Raw genomic sequence first — 22,716 nt, 5'->3', positions numbered from 1 at the left:
AGCTTAGAGGTAAAACCATATGGACACATATCTTGGCAAGACAGCACATTAGCTTACAAAACTAACAGCCAGCAGATAATTTCACACTGATGAATGCAAGCTCATGGGTCAGTAGACACTCATGCATGTGTCCAGGGGATTCTGGGGGCTCAAGCCAGGGCAGCTCTTTGGTTGGAGTAACAACCCTCAACACTCAAACTGCATTTTTGCCTCAGAAGGCTCAGCACAGCATGACTGACCACCCCCAACCCTCCATATTTATAAAATATTTTTCAAAAGTTAAGAGGGAGGAAGTTGCACAAGAAAATTCATTAAAATTGCTCCTAATTGGCATAAACAGTCCCATCCCTCCAGCTGGAGGCAGGACAGGGTCATGGCACAAACCTACATCCCCAGAGACCAAGCACTTCAGCCAGGGAAAGGGAGAAGGAGATAGCAACAGATTACAGAGCTTTTGTTTTCACTTAGAGAGAGGAGCAACTGTTGACAGACCAGAGCTGTTCTTGCACAAGCAGATGAGGGGAAAGTCCCTTATCTTATATAAACTACAGACGGGTCTCCTGAAATGCACAACTATTTCTAAATGCACAACCACAGCAGCTCTTTCTAACCAGCCTCTGCTCTGCTGCCAACTCCCTCCCACCCAAGCCCTTTTACAATAATCCAGTATTTAAAAGAAAGTTACCACTTTGCAATAATCCAAGAAGAAACGTCTGAATGCCTGGTTACACCCTGACCCTGCAACCCATGGCCATTCACAGTTCTCCTATTAAAACATCACTGTTATCCGATATCGCCCAGGTGCTTTGGAGTGCAACACGCTTCCCAAGGCAGGAGGCCTGGAAGCCTGTTTATGCCTTTTTTCCTATGAAGAAATGCTGCACTTTGCAGTGCTGTTCTTCCCCAAAAGACTGATCACTTTTGCTTCAGACTAGTTTAATTTTAATCCAGTCTGGACATCACCATGACATTCACTATACCTATCCATGCTCTCAAGGAGGAATAAAAGTGCTTCAGAGTACCTTTTCCTTCTATTTAAACAGGCTGGAGATAGAAGTCCACACTTTTAGAGTGACAGTTATATTTGTTACTGAAAGCTTCTTTGATCTCTCATTAATCTCTGTAAATTCAGCTGCTGATTAGAGAAGAGTTCAGTCAGCAGTGAGCAAATGAACTCAGGCCACAAACCACTCCTTAAATCTACGTTTCACAGAGACAGATTTAATTTTTTGTGACTGCCTGACAATTCATTCCCTCATTAATTTCAGTGCTATCAAATCAGTGACAGTGAAGTGGAAAGCAGATGGTAGAAATTCATTCAGTAGAAAACACTACCTAGTCCAGAAGTCTCCTTGTGAAATATTGGAGGGAAAAAATAATAGTCATTAAGAGGACTGTGGGCAGGATCTGCAGAACCACAAAGCAACATATATAGTGAAACTTTGGATGCCTGAGACTCTCTTCAAAGCAAGAATCCCAATTAATGCGAGAGAGAACTTTTAAAACAAAAGCTACACCCCACAGCTGGCTGCAGCACAGACACTTTGCTGTGCTGGACAAGGAAGGGGAGCAGGACACTCCCAGGGCTGTGCTCCAGGCTTGTCGACTTCTTTTGGAAGGAGAAAACCCTCCCTGGCATGGTCAGCTCTGCAGCTTGAAACAGCACTGTGAGTTGCTTCCTATCCTTTACTCACCTCCCCCCACAAAGAGGGGTACCATAAAGCTCCACAGTTTTCATTTGGCTGCATATGGACAACTCAGTTATCACCCTTCCAGCTAACATGAGAAAAGGACCTTATTTTCCTTCTTCACACAATTTGGTTTATAATTAAAAAAAAACCAACCCAATGAAAAATAACACAAACAAAACATCCAGAGGAAGGTGAATTTTGAGGGAAAAAAGAGCATCCTATCAACTAGATAGAAACAATAGTGAAGTTCCCATCAAGATAGCATAGGCCTTAAACTTTCTCCAAAGGAAAAAGCACCTATAATCTATTGTTTCAAGATCAAGATGCCTTTTAATTAGGTGTTTGTGCAGACCTTTTAGAGATGTAAAATAAGCACTAACACTTTATTGCTCCATACTTGCTCAAGGAGCATGCGTAGCACCATGGAAACCTTTGGAGGCAGGCCTACCTGCTTGAGGAAGATGTTTTCTGAAGTGACTGCTTCTTTTGTTTGGAGGCATTTGCATATAGGCAGACGACTCCAGTTACCACACTCTTCCACATCAGGTGCTCACAGCACTAGAGTTGGGGAGTTAAAGCCACACCTCCTGAAACACCCCATTTCACTGTGACTCTCTCCCTGTAGGTTCGTGCTTTTCAGCTTAAAATTAGTTTATTCCTTCCCAAGATGAATGGACAGCAAGATGCTGAAAGGGAAGAAATATTTAAAGGAATTTTAAATATGCTTCTAAAATGATCACACAGCACACAGATCACCCTTTAGTTTTCTTCAGTACCATTGAGAATCCTGGGAAGTGACATTGGTTAAAGGATACTGCTCATCAACTGGCTACATTCCAACAAGAAGAAATGTACCCATGCCTGTACTGCAGCCAGAACTAGGGCCAAATAGCAAAGGAAAAGGAAATAGGGAAAAATTATTTTAAAGAAACATAAATATGTCTTTAGAGCCCGGCTACACACAAGACAAAGGAAGTCTTCAGACTCTGATTAAACTGAGCATACAGATACATTCTTTACATTCATTGTTATCTGAAAGAACTGACCATTTCTAGATCTGGATCTAAATGTGATGATTAGATCATTTGGAGGGACCTATGCAGCAGGCTTACAAAGCCAAGCCTAAATTAGGAGAGCTTCTGAGTTCAATGCAAACAGGAGAGGTGCTGGAGGGAAGCTTCCAATAGAATAATGCCTTTGCTCATTATGGAAATGTCTTTGCATAATCTCAACTTTCTTTGCACAGCTATGGAACGAATAAATAACCACAAAGAAGAGAAACTTGGCAAGCCTCAAACTCTCTCAAACAAAAACCAGACAGTAGTAAAAGCTTTGATCACATCCCTGTGCTGTACAAAGTCCTTCCTTCCTTCTCTGCTATGGTCAGTCCTGGAATACTTAGGCATGGAAACGGATGGCCACACAAGCCACTTTGCTGCATCTCCTTATCAAATCAGCCTCATCCTCCAGGTGCAAAACCATTTCCCAACAAAATGCAGGGCTGTGGCAGCTGCCAGAGCCCGTGGCAGCACACATCACGTGTTAGCCAGTCCCTGCACAGTCCTGCACTGCTCACCACATCAGCTCCCCGCCCTGCTGTGGGCACACAGGGACATCCTTCCATCCCACAGTTCCACCCCCCCACAACCAACTTTCATTTGCTTCTTCAGCTATTACCTTGCAACAAGTGGTTCTCCTGACCCAGAAAAACACTTTCAAGAAGCAATTAAAATTATCAGAGTTCAGAGCCTGCACTTCATTGCTGAAGCATTGGCTAGAACACAGCAAGGAGGGGAAGCTCCCCCACAGGAGGAGGAATTGGCTAGAACACAGCATTGGCTAGAACACAGCAAGGAGGGGGAAGCTTTTTGTGTCTGTCCATCAGGTGGACAGCTGGTCCTCACCACAGCTCCCACATGATGGGGACCAGGAATTCTGTGCATGGCCATCAAATATGAATCACTGATTTACATGGTGCTAAGGCTGAGAGCATGCACAGGAGAGCCAGCAGCCACCTTGGGCCAGAACTGCTTCTCTACAGCTTGCTGGTCTGCAGCCTGGGAGGTCAAGGTGGTTTGGTGGCACTTTCATGAGCCTACAGCAAATTAACTATGGGAAAGGTTGCTTGTTTCCATTGGGAAGTATCAGATACCAACTCTGAGGTGGGTCATTGGTAAAGGACTGAGGCTGAGAGCCTCAACACCTCCATTTCCTACACAAGATGCATTCAGTCTATCTACCCTACAGCCTACTGTTACCTCACCTCTGTGCATAAAGGAGAACAGCAGAGCCACAGAGCTGAAGCTCTTAGTTTTAAAACTATGAAACACACACTATGCATTTCCAAAATTTCCGTAGCTACCAGGCTTGGGACACCCACAGCCCACGAAGCTGTACACCCAAACCCAAACACAGCCCTACACACACCACCATCCCCGGGGTAGAAACCCACCCCACAGGCTGTTCAGCACTGCCTGATCAAGCCACACACAGCAAATCCCCACGATTATTTGCAGAAGATGAGGGAGAACAAATAAATTTAAAAAAAAAAAAAAAAAGGAGAAAAAAGGCAAGGAATTTTCTCTGCCTTTTATGGGGAGGGATGGATCCAGGTTAAGAAAACTCTGACCAGGCACTGTCTGGGGAGCAGGCATTCCACTGAACTGGTTAGGCAAGGGGCTGCAAGAGGGAGGACGGCTCGCTCAGGGGCATGACAGGAAGGTATGTACAGGGGGAGGGGGTGAGCTGCTCCATCCCTGGGGACAGCACTCCAGCTCCTGCCAACAGGGTCCCTGGGGCCCTGGCCACACTGCTGGGGTGGTGGTGGCAGAAGACTCACAGACTCTGCAAACGCTTTTACCAGAATGCTCTTGCTGAAATCCACAGCCCAAAGCAGCTTTGGGTCCAGACCAGCAACTCTTAGCATCAATGAGCTTACAGGACTTCTGAGACATGGTAAGAGAAAGCAATTTTGTACCTGGAAGAGAGCGAGCTGACAGCACTAAGAAGGCGCCAGGACAATGCAGGGGTTATTGCATTGCCACAGATCCACTCCTAGAGAGGGATCTCCAGACCTCTCCTCCCTGGTGCCCCAGGGCATTTAACCAGTCAGACACAAACATAAAATTGCTGTAACCTTACCTGATTTCTAGCACTGCAGGATACATGCTTTGCAATCAGTGTTCATCCTGAATGCAGGGAACTAGACATCACCCCACCACACCCCACAGCTGCTGGCTACATCCTTGGCCAGACGACAGGCTGGGGACCACCTTCTTTGGTGCACTTAATGAATGGCAGGAGGCCCACAAGGACACACATGCAACTTACCTTCCTGGCCATCTGCAGCTCCTTCCCACACCAGGGCCATGGCACAAAATAAGTGCTCTCCACACCCACAGGGACCACCAGCCCTTCACTCCAGTTATGCAAAAGAGGCAGATCTTTGCTGGGGTTTCCCAGTCTGCCTGTGGTTCACACCAGGGGAAAGGAACAGCCACAGCTGACAGCCAGGATGGGCCACCCAGGACATTGTGAAAGAGCCGGTCACACGGCTGGGCACGGCTGCTGACTATCTAATGTTATACCCGAGCCAGAAACCTCTTCCTGCCCCCTTCAGACCTCTTCATCCCAAGCTAGAGCAGATCACCAGTTTCTCTTACCCCCTTCTTACTCAGGCCCAGAAGACTATTTCTTCCTCAAAACAAGTGCATGAGAACTGCAAGGTCTCAGCAAGAGACAGGGCTACAGCTCAGACAAGAGGGGTTTCTGTATCACCCAGCCTTCTCCCCTAGGGGCTTCTCCCCAAAGAGCTGCATTTTCAAGGCAATGAACACAACTGATGAGGTTCAACAGGGCAAAACTCGTGCTCATTTTCCAGCCTACTTGTGGGACAGTTTCTTCAGGCCCTGAAGATCCTTCCCCACTATTAGTTCTGTTGTGAATAAGCACTTGTACTCCCAAAAGTCAAATAATAAAAAAGAATTAAAAAATCTCAGGTTCCACCAACACAACTCTTAGGCTCAAGGATGGACATATTTTAAGACGTTTCATTTGCAAGTTTCATTTCTCAGCCATAAATTGCAAGAAGGTGCAAATCTTATTTTAAAAGCTGATTGGAATTGCTTTAAAGTCCACACAAGGACAATTGCTTTAAATAAACCACTCTTAATTGCTTTGCACCCATTTAAATCTCACATGGTGATGCGTTTTGGAGAAAAACCGGCCTTGCTCTTTTCCTAAGACAAATGTAATACTATAAAGCACTCTGCCTTGATCTCAGTGCTCATCTCCCTGGGCCCCTCTGTTTCTGCTGCATTCCTTTGTGTTTATCTGCCCTCTTCAACCCTTTGCTGCAATCAGCTGCGTGCAGCACCTCGTGTCTAGGAGTGACATGGCTGAGGTTACAGGAGAGACAGGTGCAAGAGAAGCTCGTGCCCCGAAGCCATCCAAAGGAAAAGAGAAGCTGGAGGGGAAGAGAGTTGTAAGGTATTTCAGATTAAAGCAAACACCTTGCCCCAGGCTACACATTCTCTGCCAATGAAAGCTGCAGCCGCTGCGAGCCCCAGAAACAGCAAAGCAAACACAGACTTCTCTGCAAGGGGAGTTGTCACCTGTCAGGGATGTTTGCAAATTTATAGGGAGGTGGTGGTGGTGGTAAGGGGAGTAAAAAGAGCTTTCCTCATTTTAAAAGATGGGCTGTTTGCACAGGTTTGCAGTGCATATTTTGCTTTGTGAAGGCTTTTGTCCAGCATTCAACTGAGAGAAGGTGCTGTCTTCCACTGAAGACAAACTGGAACATTTATTAATGTACATACATTAATGTACTCCGAGCTGCTGCCTTTACAGTAAGGGTGAGGATGGGATGGAATTTCCCCGCTCCCCCTTCAGCTTGTCACATCAGTAAAAAACACTTTTAAAAAAGAAGTCACCCTGCAGCCTGGCCTCTCCAGAAATGCCTCCTGCAAGGCTGGGCTCAAACTCATCATCAGCAAGAAGTAATTGCATAGAAAAAGCTGCTTGTCCCCTTCCCAGGCAGCAGTGCTCAGAGAGAACAAGGGGAAGGGACTTTCCATTCATGTTTCACTGCTCCACTGAGGGAAGGGGAGACTGAACAGGCCTTCAGTGAGCCCAACAGCCACCACAGGGCTCTGCAGACAGCCTGGAGTGACAGGAGATGGGGAGGTGAGCTCGTGCTCAATGCCGCAAATGCAGATTTGAGTATGGAAGGAGAAAAGTTACTGCTAATGACCTTTAAACTGTTAGGAATCGGTTTTTAGGTGGACATAGTTCAAACAGACCCTTAGTCCACTTTGAAAAGCCAAATCCCCTGTAAACATCGAGAATCTTTTGGACTAATAAGGATACACCATTTCACTGGAGCTGTGCTATAATGGTGGAAAAAACTAAGATCTAGAGGCTGATGGAAGGCTTGCACCCCACCCCTTGTGCCCCACCAAATGCTGAATCAGAAGATAACCAGCCCTGATGTAGGTCACCTCTCCTTGTGCACTTGGATTCACCACATTATCCAGGCACATACCCGACCTCAAAGCAGCTTTTTAACCCTGTGCAACCTTCATGGAAAGGGAAGAGCACTGCAGCCTCCCCAGCAGTCACAGCAGTGCAGCACTGACAGGTCAAACCTCCCGTCACCAGGGTCTGCAACCAGAGTGACCCAGGAGCTCCTTCCTTGCAGACACAATTCTCCAGGTCACAAACGCTACCAGGATACAGACTGCCAACACATCATCACTGGGCACATCAAAAATTGTGGCTGATTAGCCAGGGAATTAAACAACAACAGTTTCTCAAGATGGAAACATCCAGAGAAACAAGAAAATTTACAAGAACATAAATTTCAACATAAATTTCAAACTACACGTTATTTTTACCCTGAAGTATACAAAACCCAAGAAGTACAAAAACAGGACACAAACAACTCAAACTCCTGAAACACCTCCTGCTCTAGCCTGCAAGAAAAGCACCTGGCTTCTTCAGAAGAGGTATTGCTAAAAAAGAGCCGGTCTGTTAGTGCCAAAGGCAATGAGCCAGCAAGCACCAGTGCCTCATCTGCGTTCCAGTCTTGAGCCATATCCCTGAGACACCCATGGCCAAGACTCATTACAAACACTCTCCAGTCTGAAGAAACTGGAGGGGAAAGGAACCCAACCACAGTCTGAAAACAAGTTTGCATTCATATATGACCCTCAAGAGAAGAAAAACCAGTGAAGAACCTCTGGCCTTGGTCAGCAAAATTGCAACAGTGCCCAGAACCCAAATTATTTCGTCCCTGAGGTCAAACTAGCTCTAAGCAAGGAGAGTGCAGGGATGGTTGAGTAGCCTGTGCAAGAGGCTCCTCAGCTCTCCTGCCAGTTCAGCTGTCTCATCCCTCTCTCCTGCCACTGCTGCTTCAGGAGAAGAAGAGCAGGTGAGGAACCAGCCAAGGTGGGAAGATGGCCCTGGGGCAATTCAGCTGGAATAGCTCCTGCAAAAACTCCCCTTCTGCCCCAAAAGGTTGAGGAAGTTTCTCGTTACTCACCCACATGGGGTCATTCAACTCGGTGTCCTGCACCCGGACACAATCCATGCTGATCTCAATTTTGTTTGTGGAGCCATCTTCAGATGGGCCGTCAATGAAGTTTAAATCAATTGGCTGAACCGAGCATATTGGCCTGGAAAGAACACAGTAATGGAGTTAGAATTGGCCAAGGTCTGTTCTCCACCACCCCACCTTCCTCCCTGTGCCCAGGACTTGGCATTACCACGAGCCAGTCTCATGGCAAAGTCAGGGATTACTGAGGAGCAGCCCCCTCCTCACCACTGTACTGCAGCAGCCCTGACCAGGACAGGGCCCTGAGGGACATTTCACTCGCTCTGAGGCAAGAGCAGAGCAGTCAAATCACTCAAAGACAGAACTCAGGGAGGATTTAGGGCAGTGATTGTTTCAGCGTCAGTCACGGCAAGTCAGGAATGGGAACAGAGTCAGCTTTCTTTCAGCCAGTGGACCTGACAGGGCAAACTCTGCTCCATCTTCACCTCCTCTCCCTCCCTGGCATCAGCAAGGGGCAAACATGCAGCCTGGACACAGAGTGATGAGCCCACTTCCTGAGGGGAAATGCCTTAGGAAGCAGCCAGCTCAGCCACCAGAGGCCAGGCAGAGAATCAGTGTCACTGCTGACCAGCTCAGCCACCAGAGGCCAGGCAGAGAATCAGTGTCACTGCTGACCAGCTCAGCCACCAGAGGCCAGGCAGAGAATCAGTGTCACTGCTGACCAGCTCAGCCACCAGAGGCCAGGCAGAGAATCAGTGTCACAGCTGACCCCACTTGGTCCCCACAGCCTGGGTGCAGGGCCTCTGGGGAGCTCCAGAGCTGTCAGTCACCACTGACTGACACATCCAATCATCACAGCCATATCTAATCAACAAGTACAGGAGATTCCAAACTCCCCAGCATCAATCCCCGAGCAGCCTAATTATAGAGGCATCCTGCCCTAAAACACCTTCCTTATGTTCCACATAAGGCTTACTTACTGTTCCAGGAAGTCCCAGATGTGCTGGATTACCTCTGGGCTGAGGAATTCCCTGGGCTGAGAGCTTTGGGACATGGCTGATCGGTAGTAACTCTCCTTCCAGGAGAAGGGGCTCGGGGATTCTACAAACCTTAAAAAACAAAAGAAAAAAAGAAAAGAAAAAGAAAAAAAAAAAAAACAAAAGAAAAAGAAAAACACACACAAAGACATTGAATAATTGAATTCATGAGTCCAGCTTGATGAAAACCCTTAAGTAGTAGCTATTGTGTGAAAAAGGAGACACTCTGAATGCCCCGAGACATTCACAGCTGTACAACACACATTCCAGACTGCTGCAGATGCTGCATTTAGATGGGAGAGAATTTGGCCACACTTTCCAGTAAATTAAATACCTATCAGAGTCCACTGGGATGCTGTGTCATAAGAATCCGAGAGTGGGTAAAAAAAACCAAAAAACCCAAACAAACCATTTTCCCTTTTCCCCCAAATAATCAACTTCCCATATGAAACAGGTAGTCTTTGCAGTGGGTGAAGCAGCTAAGCAGTGTGGGATTCCACTGTGGGATTCCCAGGCTGTGTGCCTGTTTAAATGGCATGTCCTTGAATGATTTAGGTAATTTCTACACCCCCGCCACTGCAGCTGAGGTCATGAACTAAGTATTGGATTGTGGTTTTGCTTGGTTTGGGGGGTTTTTGGTTGTTTTTCTCTTTTTATTTTGAATATTAATATTTTTGTTTTCTTTTTTTCTTTTCTATGGATATAAGTTAATTCACATCAGATTTTATCTGCTTGTTCTACTGCCTTCTCACCTCCACCAGTTTCTGAGCCAGACCAACTGATTTCTACCAGATCTGCTAATTACCTTGGCCATTTTTATCCCCTTAAGCTCCCACAAGCCTCACAGAAATAGGTGGGCCCAAGAGGAGCAGTGGCAGAGCTGGAGCACTCATGCCTTCCACAGCTGCACATTCTCATCCCACTGGCCAATTTCTAAATTCAAACACAGCAGCTTTTAGACCCATGTCAAAATACTTGACGGCTGTAGGGATGTAAAGGGGGTGGGAAGAATTTCTCCACTATATTTGCAGTTAAAACAAAAACTCTCAGATCAACTTCAGAGTATGAGGCAGGTGACCCCCTTTCCTGCTATAGGGTTGGGGGTGTCCTGCAAAATTTCCATATGAGAGTTATTTCAGCACAATGCAAGTGAACGGCCACATTCCCTGCCAGGGGAATGGCCACGGCAGGAGCCAAGGTTACAACTGGATTCCAAAGAGACTTGAACTAATATTTGGTTTGGCACATATTGGTCCTCATTAATACAATGGTCTAAACAAATTGTATGGAAGACCCTAATTTATTAAGCTGCCAAAATTAAGAAAGAGTGTTTCAGAGGGAGGATCACACTATAGTGCTTTTACTCCACTTTTCCTGAAGTATTTACTTCTGGCTGCTGTCGTAGAGGTATCTAGCTCTTTTTACTGAATTTTTATAGCCCCTTACATTTTGAGGATGACTCTGGTCTGCAAAAAGCTCGGCTTTTCTCACCTCTGCTGTCCACAGAACTCCATGCTCTTAGAAAAGAGCAGATTGTTATTCTAAGCTAAGGGAAATAAAAATGGCTTAAAAGCCCCCTGGAGCCAGTGCTGGGCATGCCTGAAAACAGGTGAAAGCATCACTTCAGTTCCTCATCCTTTTTGTGATTAGGGGAAAAACCTCCAGCATAATTTAAAAGTTCACCAGCAGCCAGAAACAAAAATGAAATGCAGAAGTGCAGGGGTAATAGCTCTGCCTCACAGATGCGAGCACATGCCCACACTACATGTGAAAAAATAATCACAAATCCTCTGAGAACAGCAGTTTTCCCACAAAGTACCCAAAATTACTCCTTTCAGGCTTTCAGTCAGGTGAGACACTTTCAAGAATGCCATATTGAAACCCAGAAGAACAGATCTGGCCTTAAGCCTGTCATATAAACTGCAGATCAATGCCACCACGAGCCTTGGAGCTGCACAGTGGGAAGCTCTGCAACCTCCTCTGCTGCTGAACCCAGACAGACCACAGGCATTGCTCAATACCCTGCACCCAGTCCTGACCACCAGGAATGGGCAGAGAAACCCTACAATGGGTTCTCTCAAACCATCAAAGTGCTCATTTCTAACAATTATTTGCCACTTATAACAACTGCTTTTGACTTGTACACTAAAAATCACATTTCATTACTACACAGACAGGAACTGACTTCAAGGGAAAAATACCAAACTAGACCTCTCTCAGAGACCGTCCCTTCTAAAAGTCTCAGTGCAACAAGGTTCCTGCATGCCACAGCACGCCCCAGCTTTGGTTCACTGCTGGACAAAGTTCTGTCTCAAAAAGGCAAAGTGTCCCAGCTCCCCCTGCCTGCTCTGGCCCTGGTGGTCCTGTTCAGATGCAATTCCACAAACCTGCCCCAAACAAGCAGTGCAGGAGATACCAGCTGCACAAACTAATACAGCCAGGTTTGTTCCTCTACACCTTGGCAGCTAACAGAGCTGCTGGAAAGCACTGCACCAGCTAAGGACACAGCTGGTGCATCCCTCTACTAAACACAACTCTGAATTTCTCCAGAGAGGGACACTTCCCAGCTGCATCATCTTTACCCCTGTAGCCAGACAAGCTCTTAGCTTACTGATTCTAGGAAAAGCATTGCAAGATTTTACCTGATGACCAAAAAGACACATTTCCCTACAGCAAGCACAAGGAGTCTCCTGGTTAATGTTTTCACAGAGACTCCTTCAACACTCTCTGCAACACCTTTACTATCTGTACAGCTCTATTTCCAAAGGAGGCAGCAGGATTAGGCAGTCAGCCTTGGCAAGGCAGCTGTGACAAGGCCACAGCATTACAGAGGAGGCCCCAGCATTAGAGGAAACTCAGTTTGGTGCACCCTGTTCTCAAAAGGGCTGTCAAAAGGCAAGAAAACCAACCTCAGCTCAGCACAAAGCTGTATGCCAGATAAACTGTCTCCTTCCCTGGGCTATCAACAGAATCTAAACCTAGGGCTATTTTCCTGAACTAACAGCCTTTAACATAGAGGAGAAGCTCCTGTCTACCAAACCCAAACACATACTTAAGTGTCTGAATTTCCACTGGAAAAAAACAGCTAAAGCCTATGTAAAATCTGTGCATAAATTTCACTACTTTAGTTAATTGTCTTTTCCCACACCAACAAATGCTCTACTTTCAGTAAAATAATTGTTGAGTGCCTAAAGTTAATCACAAGACTGCATTGCTTAAATTGCTTCTGTGAACCAGATGCTTTTTTTATTAACAACCATTTAAACAACATCCCTTTTACCTACATCTGATCATCCCAAAGGCCATGACAGGAAATGGCACTACTGAACACAACCTCTTATACCAAAATACTGACTAGAACAGAACAAGGCACAGCAGTAAGCCTTGTCTAGGTTATCTCTGCTCAAAGTCTGCAAGGTCCCTGCACCAGCTGCTGAACTATCTGGCAGGATGCTTTTCACAAACAGAAAGCACTAACTGCAGCAGGAACTGCAGGGGGATTTACAGCCCCCATCAAACTGCAAGCTGAATAGGACATTACATCCACAAGCCCCTCCTTTAAAAACCACCAGGGGATTATTAACAGCAAGTTAAGTCTTCTCCCAGAAGCAGCACCTCACCAAGAGCAGGGTTCCTTTGGGCAGCACTGGCACACTGCTCCTGAGCCGGGAGATCCCTGGACAGGCTTCAGGCAACCACGCCCTCCCACTGAGCTCCTATTTATCTGCTGAAACAAGAGCAGCGCAGAGTCCAGGTGAAAGCACTTCTCCAAATTCACTAGGTGGGCTGGGGCCCCAGGCACACTGACTGTTGTGCTGCCTCCTGAGCACTCCCCCAGCAGAGCTGTGTTACAGCCCCTGAGTGGGGATGTGCCCCAGGTGATGCCCCTTGTCACCACCCCACTGATGAGTGACATCTCTGAAAACACAGCAATGACAGCAACACGCACCTGTAGCTGTGCCCACACAGCACTCCATTTCAGAGTTTACAGAAAAAAAACCCAAACCAAAACCAACTCACTCTTCCAAAAAAGGAAAAGCACAGCATTTGTCTCTCATAAGCTGTGGCCACTGCTGTCATCTTTCCCTGGAGCTGAGTGTCCCACCACGGGACAAAATGAAGCCCTGGCTGCTTGGCCGAGCATGACATAAAAGTGGTGGTGAAGTGGAGAGAAAACAAGACCATTTCTGCTCCCACTGCTCAGTCTAAGCAAATCCTTCCATTCTTCACCACATTATTCTTTCCTACCTTCCTATTAAAGAGATGAAAGATTAAGCAAACAAGCCACTCACCACCCCAGGAAACAATGACAGAAAACCATTAAACTCAACTATTGCAACACAGGAACACTTCTCACCCCAAATACCACCTTCCACTGCAACCAACCTTTCTTAGAAAGGGCTTAAACCAAAACACCCGGGTTTGACTTACCACTGGGGAAAAGCCACAAGCTCCCGAGGAAGGCAAGACCCAGGCTGGAGACTGAGCATGCACAGCCCAGCCCCTCCTCTGTAGCTTTGAACCTTAAAGGCAGATGCCATCTGCCTGCCCTGATAGGGGTCAGATCTGACACAGGGTGCACCCGAGCACCGCTGGCGCAAGTGTGAGTCCAGCAACCTCCTTCCAAAAATAAAGGCTGTTGCAACCAAGAGCTAGCTGGTTTCCTTTGTGTTTTCATCCAAAACGGGCTTGGTGCTTCAACACCCTCAACTACTCCAGGGTAATAACATGGTTTGTGAGGAAGCCAGAAATGAATAATGTATCTCAGTGAAGCTGCTGTATTGGGTTTCAAGAGGTCCAAGCACCTCCATTTCTCCATAACTTCCCTCAAAAACTGGAGGTTTGGTTTGCTTTGTGTTTCTCCAGCAGTATGCAAGTTCTTAGAAGTTATCAGCATGGTTTATGGGTGAAGAACTTTGTGGTTTGATGTTGGTGTAAAGCCACAGTGTAAAATTTTATAAAATAAAATCTTTCGCAGCAGGGATGAGCAAAATGATTCGGAGCTTTCTTTCTGCTTGTTCCCAAACTACAGAGTGAGTGTTGCTTTCTGCTTCTCCCTATGAAATGTCTATCAGTGGTGTACAATTTTCTATCACTGGGCCTGTAGTTCTCAGTCCGTGGACATGCAGATGGGGTGAGCGAAGTCTTTGTAAGCTATAAATTTTGATCTTTTTTCACAAGCTACAGTCCCCTAAAGAATATGCTAGTAGAGTACTCAGGAAACTTTGATGCAGAGAGAAGAACATATGTTCTTATGAAGACAGCACTTCCACATTATACAAATGTACCCAACATATGTTTATTAATGATTAATAAGGTCTAAATAATGTTATTGAATGTGCCTCATTTTATTCATAGTTCTCAAAGAGCTCTACAAAGGAAGATAGTGTGATTACTCCCATATTACCTGTAAGAAAACGAAGACACCAGGAGGTTATAGAATTACTCACCATTAGTCAGCAAGCCATAAATACAACCTTGGTCACCCAAGTTGCAATGTGATGCTTGCTCTAAAAGGACCTAGTGATTTTGGGTGTTCACTAGAGAAATTTAGAAAGGTCTTAATTTCTTCTGATAGAGTATACACTGTACCTCCTGCACTAAGAAACTCCCAAACTCCATTTATTTTCAGACAACAAAATGCTGATGCCCAGGAATGAAAATCAAGGGGCTGCGAAATGTGTGTGTCTTAAAGCTGTGACCAGCTTTAAGACACACACAGAGTTCAGGGTGGAAGGAGAATTCCAATCCAGACTGAAACCTAATCTTTTTTCCTGAATTTATACAGCATTTAACCCCTTAAAATCCCTTAATTGATATTAATATATTAATATCATATTGATATATTAGCCCTCAGCCACCACAGGGTGTAAGCTGTATAGAGATTTAAGTCACAGAGGAGTCGGCAGCTTCAGCTCCAGCAATCCCAATCCACATGCTCATCCCTGCCTTCTCCAGTTACACCTTGAAGCACACCAAAACCAGTGGTAAACGATTTAAAGTTCATGAGCATTATGTTGAAATGCCTGAATCTTGGAGTCAGTTGTATTTTTAGTTTTTGTGTGGGGAGAGGGCTCCTTTTCAGATCACACCGTTAAAACTGTAGGAACTTGGCAGCCCTCGTCCTGCTGGAATTCCCCCTGCTCTGCATTGTAACACTGCAGTGATTTGTAGACATCGGTACCTAATGAAGCTCACAGCTGTGCAAGAGGAGAAGGATGCTGGGTCTGGCAGCACGGGACAGGCGTGCGCCTGGCAGGCGATGTCATCTGGAATTCCCCGGCTTGCGAGCGCTCTTGTCCCCCTGCCTGGAGCAGCCACCCTCAGCCAGCAGAGCACACCCTGGAAGCACCCCCTTGTAACCCTTTCCCAAAGGTTAGAGACCTTTGGAAATCAAACAGGTTCATTGCTACCCCCTAAACAGGGGGGCAGAATGAAATCCAAATGGGAGACAGGCAGAATCTTCCCCTCGGAGAAGACTGCAGTTGAGTTTCATCTACCTCTACTGCCCCTCTTTCTATGTCTACTTCATCAACAAGCAGCCTCTCTCTGCAGCATTAATTGCACTGTAGAATGCATTTTCCTGCTTCTTTCTTCGCCTGATGCCGTATTCCAAGGTCTTAACTCACAGGAGCCCAAAAGAGACTGGCTCCCATCCTGGCAGAGGCAGGCTGTGCTGAACTGAGCTCACGAGCCGTTATTCTTCTTTCGATTTTAAGCTGAGCTTTCAGGTTTAGCATTTTAAAATTTAGACTTCCAGCAAGCTCTTTAAACCCTTCAGATTGTCTTTGCACATAATGCTGCTCCTATGTGTCAGTCCTAAAATATAACTCTAAGAGAATGCTGATAGATGGATGAGTTAGAAAGGACAAATGTAAGGAATAACAAACACCAACAGAGGATTCTTTTGAGACAGAATAGAACTTCCACCTATGCTGCAGTTTTTTTCCTGGTTCCCACATCAGATGTTTCACTGATTTGGTCTCTCACAAAAAAATGTGGACAGCAGCACAGGTTATGGGAAGGGGCAGCAGTGAGAGAGTGGTCGAGTCGCACAGGGATATGCATTAGAAAATGAAAGAAGATTACTGCCAGAAGGGTGAACCCTGATCTCAGAAGTGGCCAACAGCCAAGGAGATGTAGAGAACACATGAAGGAACAGGGAGTGGCAGCAGCAAAGAGCTCTGTGACACTGCTGGTGTCCTATGGCATCTGTCAAGGACAGACCAGGGAGGACAGCTAGCTTCTCCTGTTCTCTAGGCAAGGGGTGCTTGCCCTGTACACACCCTGTTGCAGCTGTGAGCTCTATGGTATTTGGGGGAAATAAAGTAGTTCTGTCTCACAGGAATGCTGAGTGTTCTGTTAGGGTCTACTCTAACAGTGCCTCCTGATCTCCCTGTGACTTAGATTTGTCTTTTGGAAGCATTTGTGAGATGAATGGAAAGCAGTAGGAAGGGATGCTTCAGCTTCCTGGTTGCTCTTTACTCAAGTCTTCAGTGCACAGGCAACACTGACCTAATCAAAGAAAGTGAAACTGGCTGTACAGAGTAATCCTCCTAATTCACCATGCTGCAAAACACAAGGGGGATTTTTCTACTTTCATCATCTCCTTTCATCTTGAGTAAGACTGCCTGCAGTGAAGGCAACATTTGCAGCTTTGTGGCAGCCCCTCAAAGGAGCCCTGCACCCCACACCATTGCCCTGCTCCAGTGCTGGTTGCAGAGCTCCTCTGGGAGGAACAGACTCCCTCTGCATTCCCACTGGGGTTCCCAGAATGAGCACTGCATGGCATACTCCCTGCAAACTACTGGGAGTGGCTTCTTGAAGCTGAGCAATTTCAGTACCTCCACAGCCCAGGAACCCACTGCATTTCCTATCAACAGCTCATCTAATCAGCTATCTACATAGCATCATTGTCAGCCCAACAACAGGGACCACTTTTGCATAACAGAGATTTCATCCTCAGGGCTTCAGGCAGCTCAGCACTCCACCCCAACCTGAGCCTCTCTCTCCTATTTATTTTTTGTTCCTTCAGGTTTTCCTTCAGCATCTTGTGAACTTTCCCAGACATCTCTTATCTCCCACTCAACTTTTGACAACCTCTTCTTATCCATCCTCAGAAGCTCAGCCATGGACGTCCCCTCCTTTCTGCTCAGCCCTGGCCAAGGTGAAGCACTGCCACAGCAATTCCCCCACCTACCCACTGCAATTGGTGCTTTCTAGTCTGGGGTACAAACTCTTCATAACCCACAGGAGACCACCTGTGTGGAGAAGCCCAGAGTTAGAATGCAAACCTGGAGCTCAGGACACCACAGCTCAAGCCCCAGCCCCTGGGTGACCTGTCCAGCTTTGTTCTTCTATTCCTAAGGTATAATCCCCAAATTGGTAAAGCACATAGAGACTCAGTGCATCTCCAGGGAAACAAGACTTTCCAAATTTAGATAATAAAAGAAAATGTAAATAATCAATTTTAAGAAAGCCTTGAACCCAAAACCAATTAAAAACATTTGCATTATTTTGTAACTCACTTTTCCAGTCAATCCCTTTCCCAAACCTATTGTAGTGGTGGTGAGAAGCAGTGCCCATCTGGAGAAGGAAGAGTCAGAGCTGCTGGACAGAGATGAGATATTTTACTGCAGTAAGTGAGAAAGTCTTCTCAAAGGCAGCACAAGTGGGAAATCCAGGCCCAGCCCTCAAAATTCTGAGGTATTTTGTGTCCAAGTCCAAAAATACGTTCTGTAAGAAAAGCTTCACAGGCAAACTGTCCAGAAGCCACAAAACATTTGCAAGTCCCTTTCAAAAAAAAAAAAAATCTCTTTGGTCTAAGTACTAGATATTATCTCCTCTATTTCAAATACCCAGCTGAGAACATGTATTTGGGTCTAACTTTGGAAGTTGATACAGGAGTTCAGTAGCTGGACAGCCCTGGTAGTTTCACAGCAGGATGAATGGAGTGATGCATCCTCCTCTCAGGGAAGGAGAGGACAAGCACATCTCCTGATGGGTCAGTGCTGCCTCCAGCCCTGCTGCAACATGCCAACCTCTGCTGTCCAACTGCAGTTACAGCTGAAGAAAGTAGAGACCATTTTTTGTCTCTCTGGGGTCTGTGCCTGACCCAAAATCACTCCACAACCCACTCATCCACCATCTGTGATCTGCAGCAGGTGCCTGGGGGTACATGGGGCAGTCAGAACTCAGACACCTCTGCTGTTGCATTCTGCTGCACAGAAGGATGGGGAGACCCCTCATCTTTCCTGGAGGAGCAGTGTTAAGTGTCCAAAGCAGCCTAAACCAGTTAACCATATCATTTCAGATACTCAGATCTCTGCAGTGCCAGGGATTATTAAAATAAATAAAGCAACAGACCCAGAAATAAAAAAGGGCAAGGTCATTTTCAGGAGGTGCCAGTCATGAGAAAAATAGAGCTATGACAGGTCTTCGGCACTGCACTTCTCTAGTGATTTTAGATATTTAATAAGGAAAATTGCAAAGTTCTTGAGAGGCAAGAGCCAGAAGTCTCATCTTCCTGAGGCTTGCAAAATCAAATTCCCCTCTTTGAGATTTGGTCATTAGTATTTTTCCTGCTATCACAGACTGAAATCTACCTGATTTCATTGCTTTTTTACAAGGAGCTTTCAGCATTTCCCACAGAAATGGGGCTGTCTGAATTATTGTCTGCCAAACTTTTGCAGTGTTGAGTGCAACCAGCATCACTAAGTTTTCACTGGTCTACCTCCATCATACCAATACAGAGACCACAACACAGAATGAAAAATTGCTTTATTTATTTATTTATTTGTTTATTTGCCTGAGAGAAATGCCCAGATGAAGGGTTCATCACAAGTATGGCTGGGCCCCCAAGCCAGGGGCCCTGCAAGGGAGATCTCTGTGAGTTCCTGGCTGCCCTGGTTGGTAACTCCAGTGGAGACTGGTGCAAAGAGCAAAAGGCTGTGGCCCCAATGGCTCATGATGGGGTTGTAGCCCTGCAACATGCTCTGAGCTCTGTTCAAAGTCTGGCATGTTGCCTGCAGCCTCTTCCCTGCTTGCACCATATCGCTATCAGCAGTATCAAGGGCACATGGTCCTAAGGACAGTAACACACTCTGCCGAGAGTGGAGCTTCTTTTAAACTTGCTGAGATTTGAACTTTTTTGACATGTCAAGGAGTCAGATTGTGCCTCTGCCAGGGTTGCCCCAACAGCTCCTGGAGTTTTTTTGCCAAGTGCTTGATGTGCTGTAGCTGTAACCTCCAGGAAAGCATTGGGCACTCCTGCATGCTGAGCAGCAGGTGCTGAGCTGCTGCTGTCCCAGCACAAACAGGACAGGCATTTCCCAAATTTGGCCACTGTGAGGAGGCAGCAGGGAGAGGACAGCCCACATGGGCTATGTCAGCGTGGTCCCCCCACCAAGAGGAAGCAAAGCAGGAGGAATCATGCAGCCCATGCTGATTTTCAGCCCTGGGAAACTATGCATTGCAGGGCATTTAGTCATATAAATATAGTGAGAGAAGAGAGGGAATGACAGGGAGCATGAATTACATGCTTCTTTTTTAGAACAGGAGGCTTCTCAGACTGACTACTGCAAAAGGCTTGTGACATTTTGTGTTGAGCCAGGTAAAACACTTGGCTCCCTAAGGTACCTACTCTTACAAAAACTGCTTCTATCTTTAGTTACACAAACTCCTTATGAACTGCTCAGGGGACTTATAAAGTCCTTCTCACAAGCTTTTTCTCACAGGTTGAATTTTTAAAAAAATATCAAATAAATCAGCATGATAATACAGAAAGTCCCCAGAACTCTTCAGAAGAAGGAAACTGTAAACAGCAACATCCTGAGTTTCAGTAAATAATTAAAATGCAAAACAGAAACACCAGCAAAGCAGATGTTAGGTGCAGATTCCTGTAATACGAATTTCGTTGAAGCTCCCCAAACTTGTTACCTCCCCGGCCAGTCTGTGAAATCTGGTGTGTTTTGGATACTAAGCATTAACTGCCACTCCTCACCCTTGCCACCCGTGGTACTCCTACAGGAAAAGGAGCTCTTCTGCTAAATACCATGTGGGCTGCATTTTTCAGAGTGTAGCAACTCTGTGGCAGGCAGCTATTCCTAAGCCCAAGGGCAGAGAATCCTTCTCTCAGAAATAACAGCACTTACAAAAACCTTCCTGCATGTCACAAAATAGCTCCAAGACAGGGCAGATGAAGGACAAAGAATTAAGAGCAGATTATAGTCCTGGAAGACAGGAACAAATGAACTTATTGTCAGGAACCCTGGTGGTGTGTAAGGGAATGCTACCTGGAGCGCTCACAGGATCTCTGCTTCTGTAACTATGTCGGGTGCTAAGAAATTACAGGGTTGGCTCCCTATAATTTTATCAATACATTGCCACACCTAATGTGATTTATGATTTTTGCTTGTGATAATCTTAAAGCTGTAGCTGCTGCAGTGCTATGAATACATATAGCATCACCTTTTTAATCCAAAACAGGAATGATGCTTCCAGCCTGTATATTTTAAGATGAAAGTTCACAAATATGAACAACCAAACTTGCAAAACTGTGTAAAGGAATTTTGTTGTTTTACCTGGAGAGTTTTAACCCTGCAATATTTGACGACCTAATGCCCATGTTAACTCTCAACGCCAGCTGAACTACAGTTTCACACTTGTTACCACCATCTCATATACCCCACTGACAGCAATTCCAGCCATCCCACTGATATTTCTCCCCAGCTCCTGCTCCCCAGACACTGCTGGCAATACAAGCTGAGCTACTGATGTTTGCAACATCCAGCTCACCAAGCTTCTTTCTATGCATCTGTTCAGCCTTCAGTGACTTTTGTGCCTATCAACATTACTAAACCACACAGACACTGAACCTCCCAGGGCAAGGTTTTGTAAGCAGGCTTATTTTTATGTTGCAAAGAACCTGCTGAAGCCCTGATCACTTACTGCAGGGTTTCCCCCTTCTCACTTGGGGAGGTGGCTGTTCTCTTTATAGCTCCATGCACTAACTGAATTCCCCTTGCTTGTGTGTACTGGTATTTATCACATCAGACCACCTGTGGCATTTAAACACCTGATTGGAAATGACTCAGTAGCAAAATCCTGTGGGGAGGTGATCTGCTACACAGGAGTGATTATAAACAGGCACCAAAAACTCCCAAGTAAGGCCTAAGAACAGATACAGAAGTTTTCATGAAGCTGTCTGAGCTGATGTTATCTACTATAAGCAGAGCTAGTCGAACCTCAGAAATCTATTACAGGAAAACATTTTCCTTCTGATTATTTTAGTGTTGATCATGGGCTACTAAATTTTAAGGTAACAAGAAGCCAAAATTTGTATGGCAGAATAACCACTGGCTCCCACCACCATGTCCATGTTTCCAGGGAGGTTTTCACATAAGTGCCAAACTAGCTTAGAGCCAGGCACCAAACTGAAAGCCAAATTTTCTTGATTTCTTCCTCATCCAAGCCTCTCCTTCCTCCCCCATACCTTATTACTGCTCTTGAAATATTTTTATGCAGAAGGCTTCAATACTCTTTTGGACACGTGTTGAAAGGCAGAGGGTTTTATTTTTCCCCAAATCGAAGCTGAGCCCTTTTGCTTTGTATCAGACCAGAAATCCTGGTGTTTGTCAAGAGGAACTTTTGCAAATTAGCTTGTAGCAGAAGGTACAGTGTAAATCAGCATGGAATTATAACATGCACCATGAACATTCTAAACACCACTGAATAGATGAACTATTAAGAACTTTCTTCTTTAATTTCTTCAGGATTTTTGGAAGTTGGACAAGGCACTATAAATCAGGTATTATCTCCTCACAGTACAAAGGACCCCGTGAAAGCTTTGACATACATATTCTCCTTGCAGTCCTTTGGGATCTGAGAAAAAAAAATGGTTGGTTTGGTTCCACTTTAATCCTTTAAGCAGCACTCAAAGGACCTCCAAGCAGACAAGTATTTTCTTGAGAAGGCTATACTGTTTTGAAGAGGAAAAAGTGATGTCCTTGTCAGTGACTGTGGAGTAAAAAGGGTGCAGCAGGGATAAGCAGACTTCAGGGGCTCTGCCGGGAAGAGAGAACTGAAGAGGGTTTGATGTGCAACTCCTGAGTGCTGTTTCACAAAGATTCTATATTTTAAACCCATCTTCTGATGAGAGTGCAGTACAAGAACAGGACAGTGACCAAAGAACGGACCTCAAAGATGAGATAAATACCCTCCCCTCCTCACCAAGAGCAGCACACACGCTTGATGAGGTGCTGGAGGCAGCTGAGAGGTTCCATGCTGGCATCTCCTGTAGAGCTGCTCTGCAAAGCCCTCCTGCCAAGGAGGCCACTCTGCAAGAGTTGTTTTGGCACATGGAATGCTGTGCTCTCATGTACATCTGCCTCCAGCTGTGGTCCTTCCCCCATGGAATTTTTACCAGTGGTGGCAG

The 22,716-nt window shown here is 45.8% G+C and overlaps 1 protein-coding gene across 1 annotated transcript in view; it reads right to left on the bottom strand.

The window, feature by feature from the left end:
- The window catches only part of LOC108961900 (tumor protein 63-like), a 32,427-nt gene that overhangs the window by 4,691 nt on the left and 5,020 nt on the right, over positions 1 to 22,716 (bottom strand). The window contains exons 2-3 of the mRNA XM_018913325.3: positions 9,225 to 9,353; positions 8,233 to 8,365 (exon numbers count right to left, since the gene is read on the bottom strand). Coding sequence (XP_018768870.3) covers positions 8,233 to 8,365; positions 9,225 to 9,353 — 262 coding nt within the window. The remainder of the gene's footprint in view (positions 1 to 8,232; positions 8,366 to 9,224; positions 9,354 to 22,716) is intronic.

This window comes from Serinus canaria, chromosome 9 (genome assembly GCF_022539315.1).
Source record: "Serinus canaria isolate serCan28SL12 chromosome 9, serCan2020, whole genome shotgun sequence".
Taxonomy (NCBI): domain Eukaryota; kingdom Metazoa; phylum Chordata; class Aves; order Passeriformes; family Fringillidae; genus Serinus; species Serinus canaria.
The sequence above is the reverse complement of the archived record's forward strand: the minus strand, read 5'-3'. Positions and strand labels throughout refer to the sequence as shown.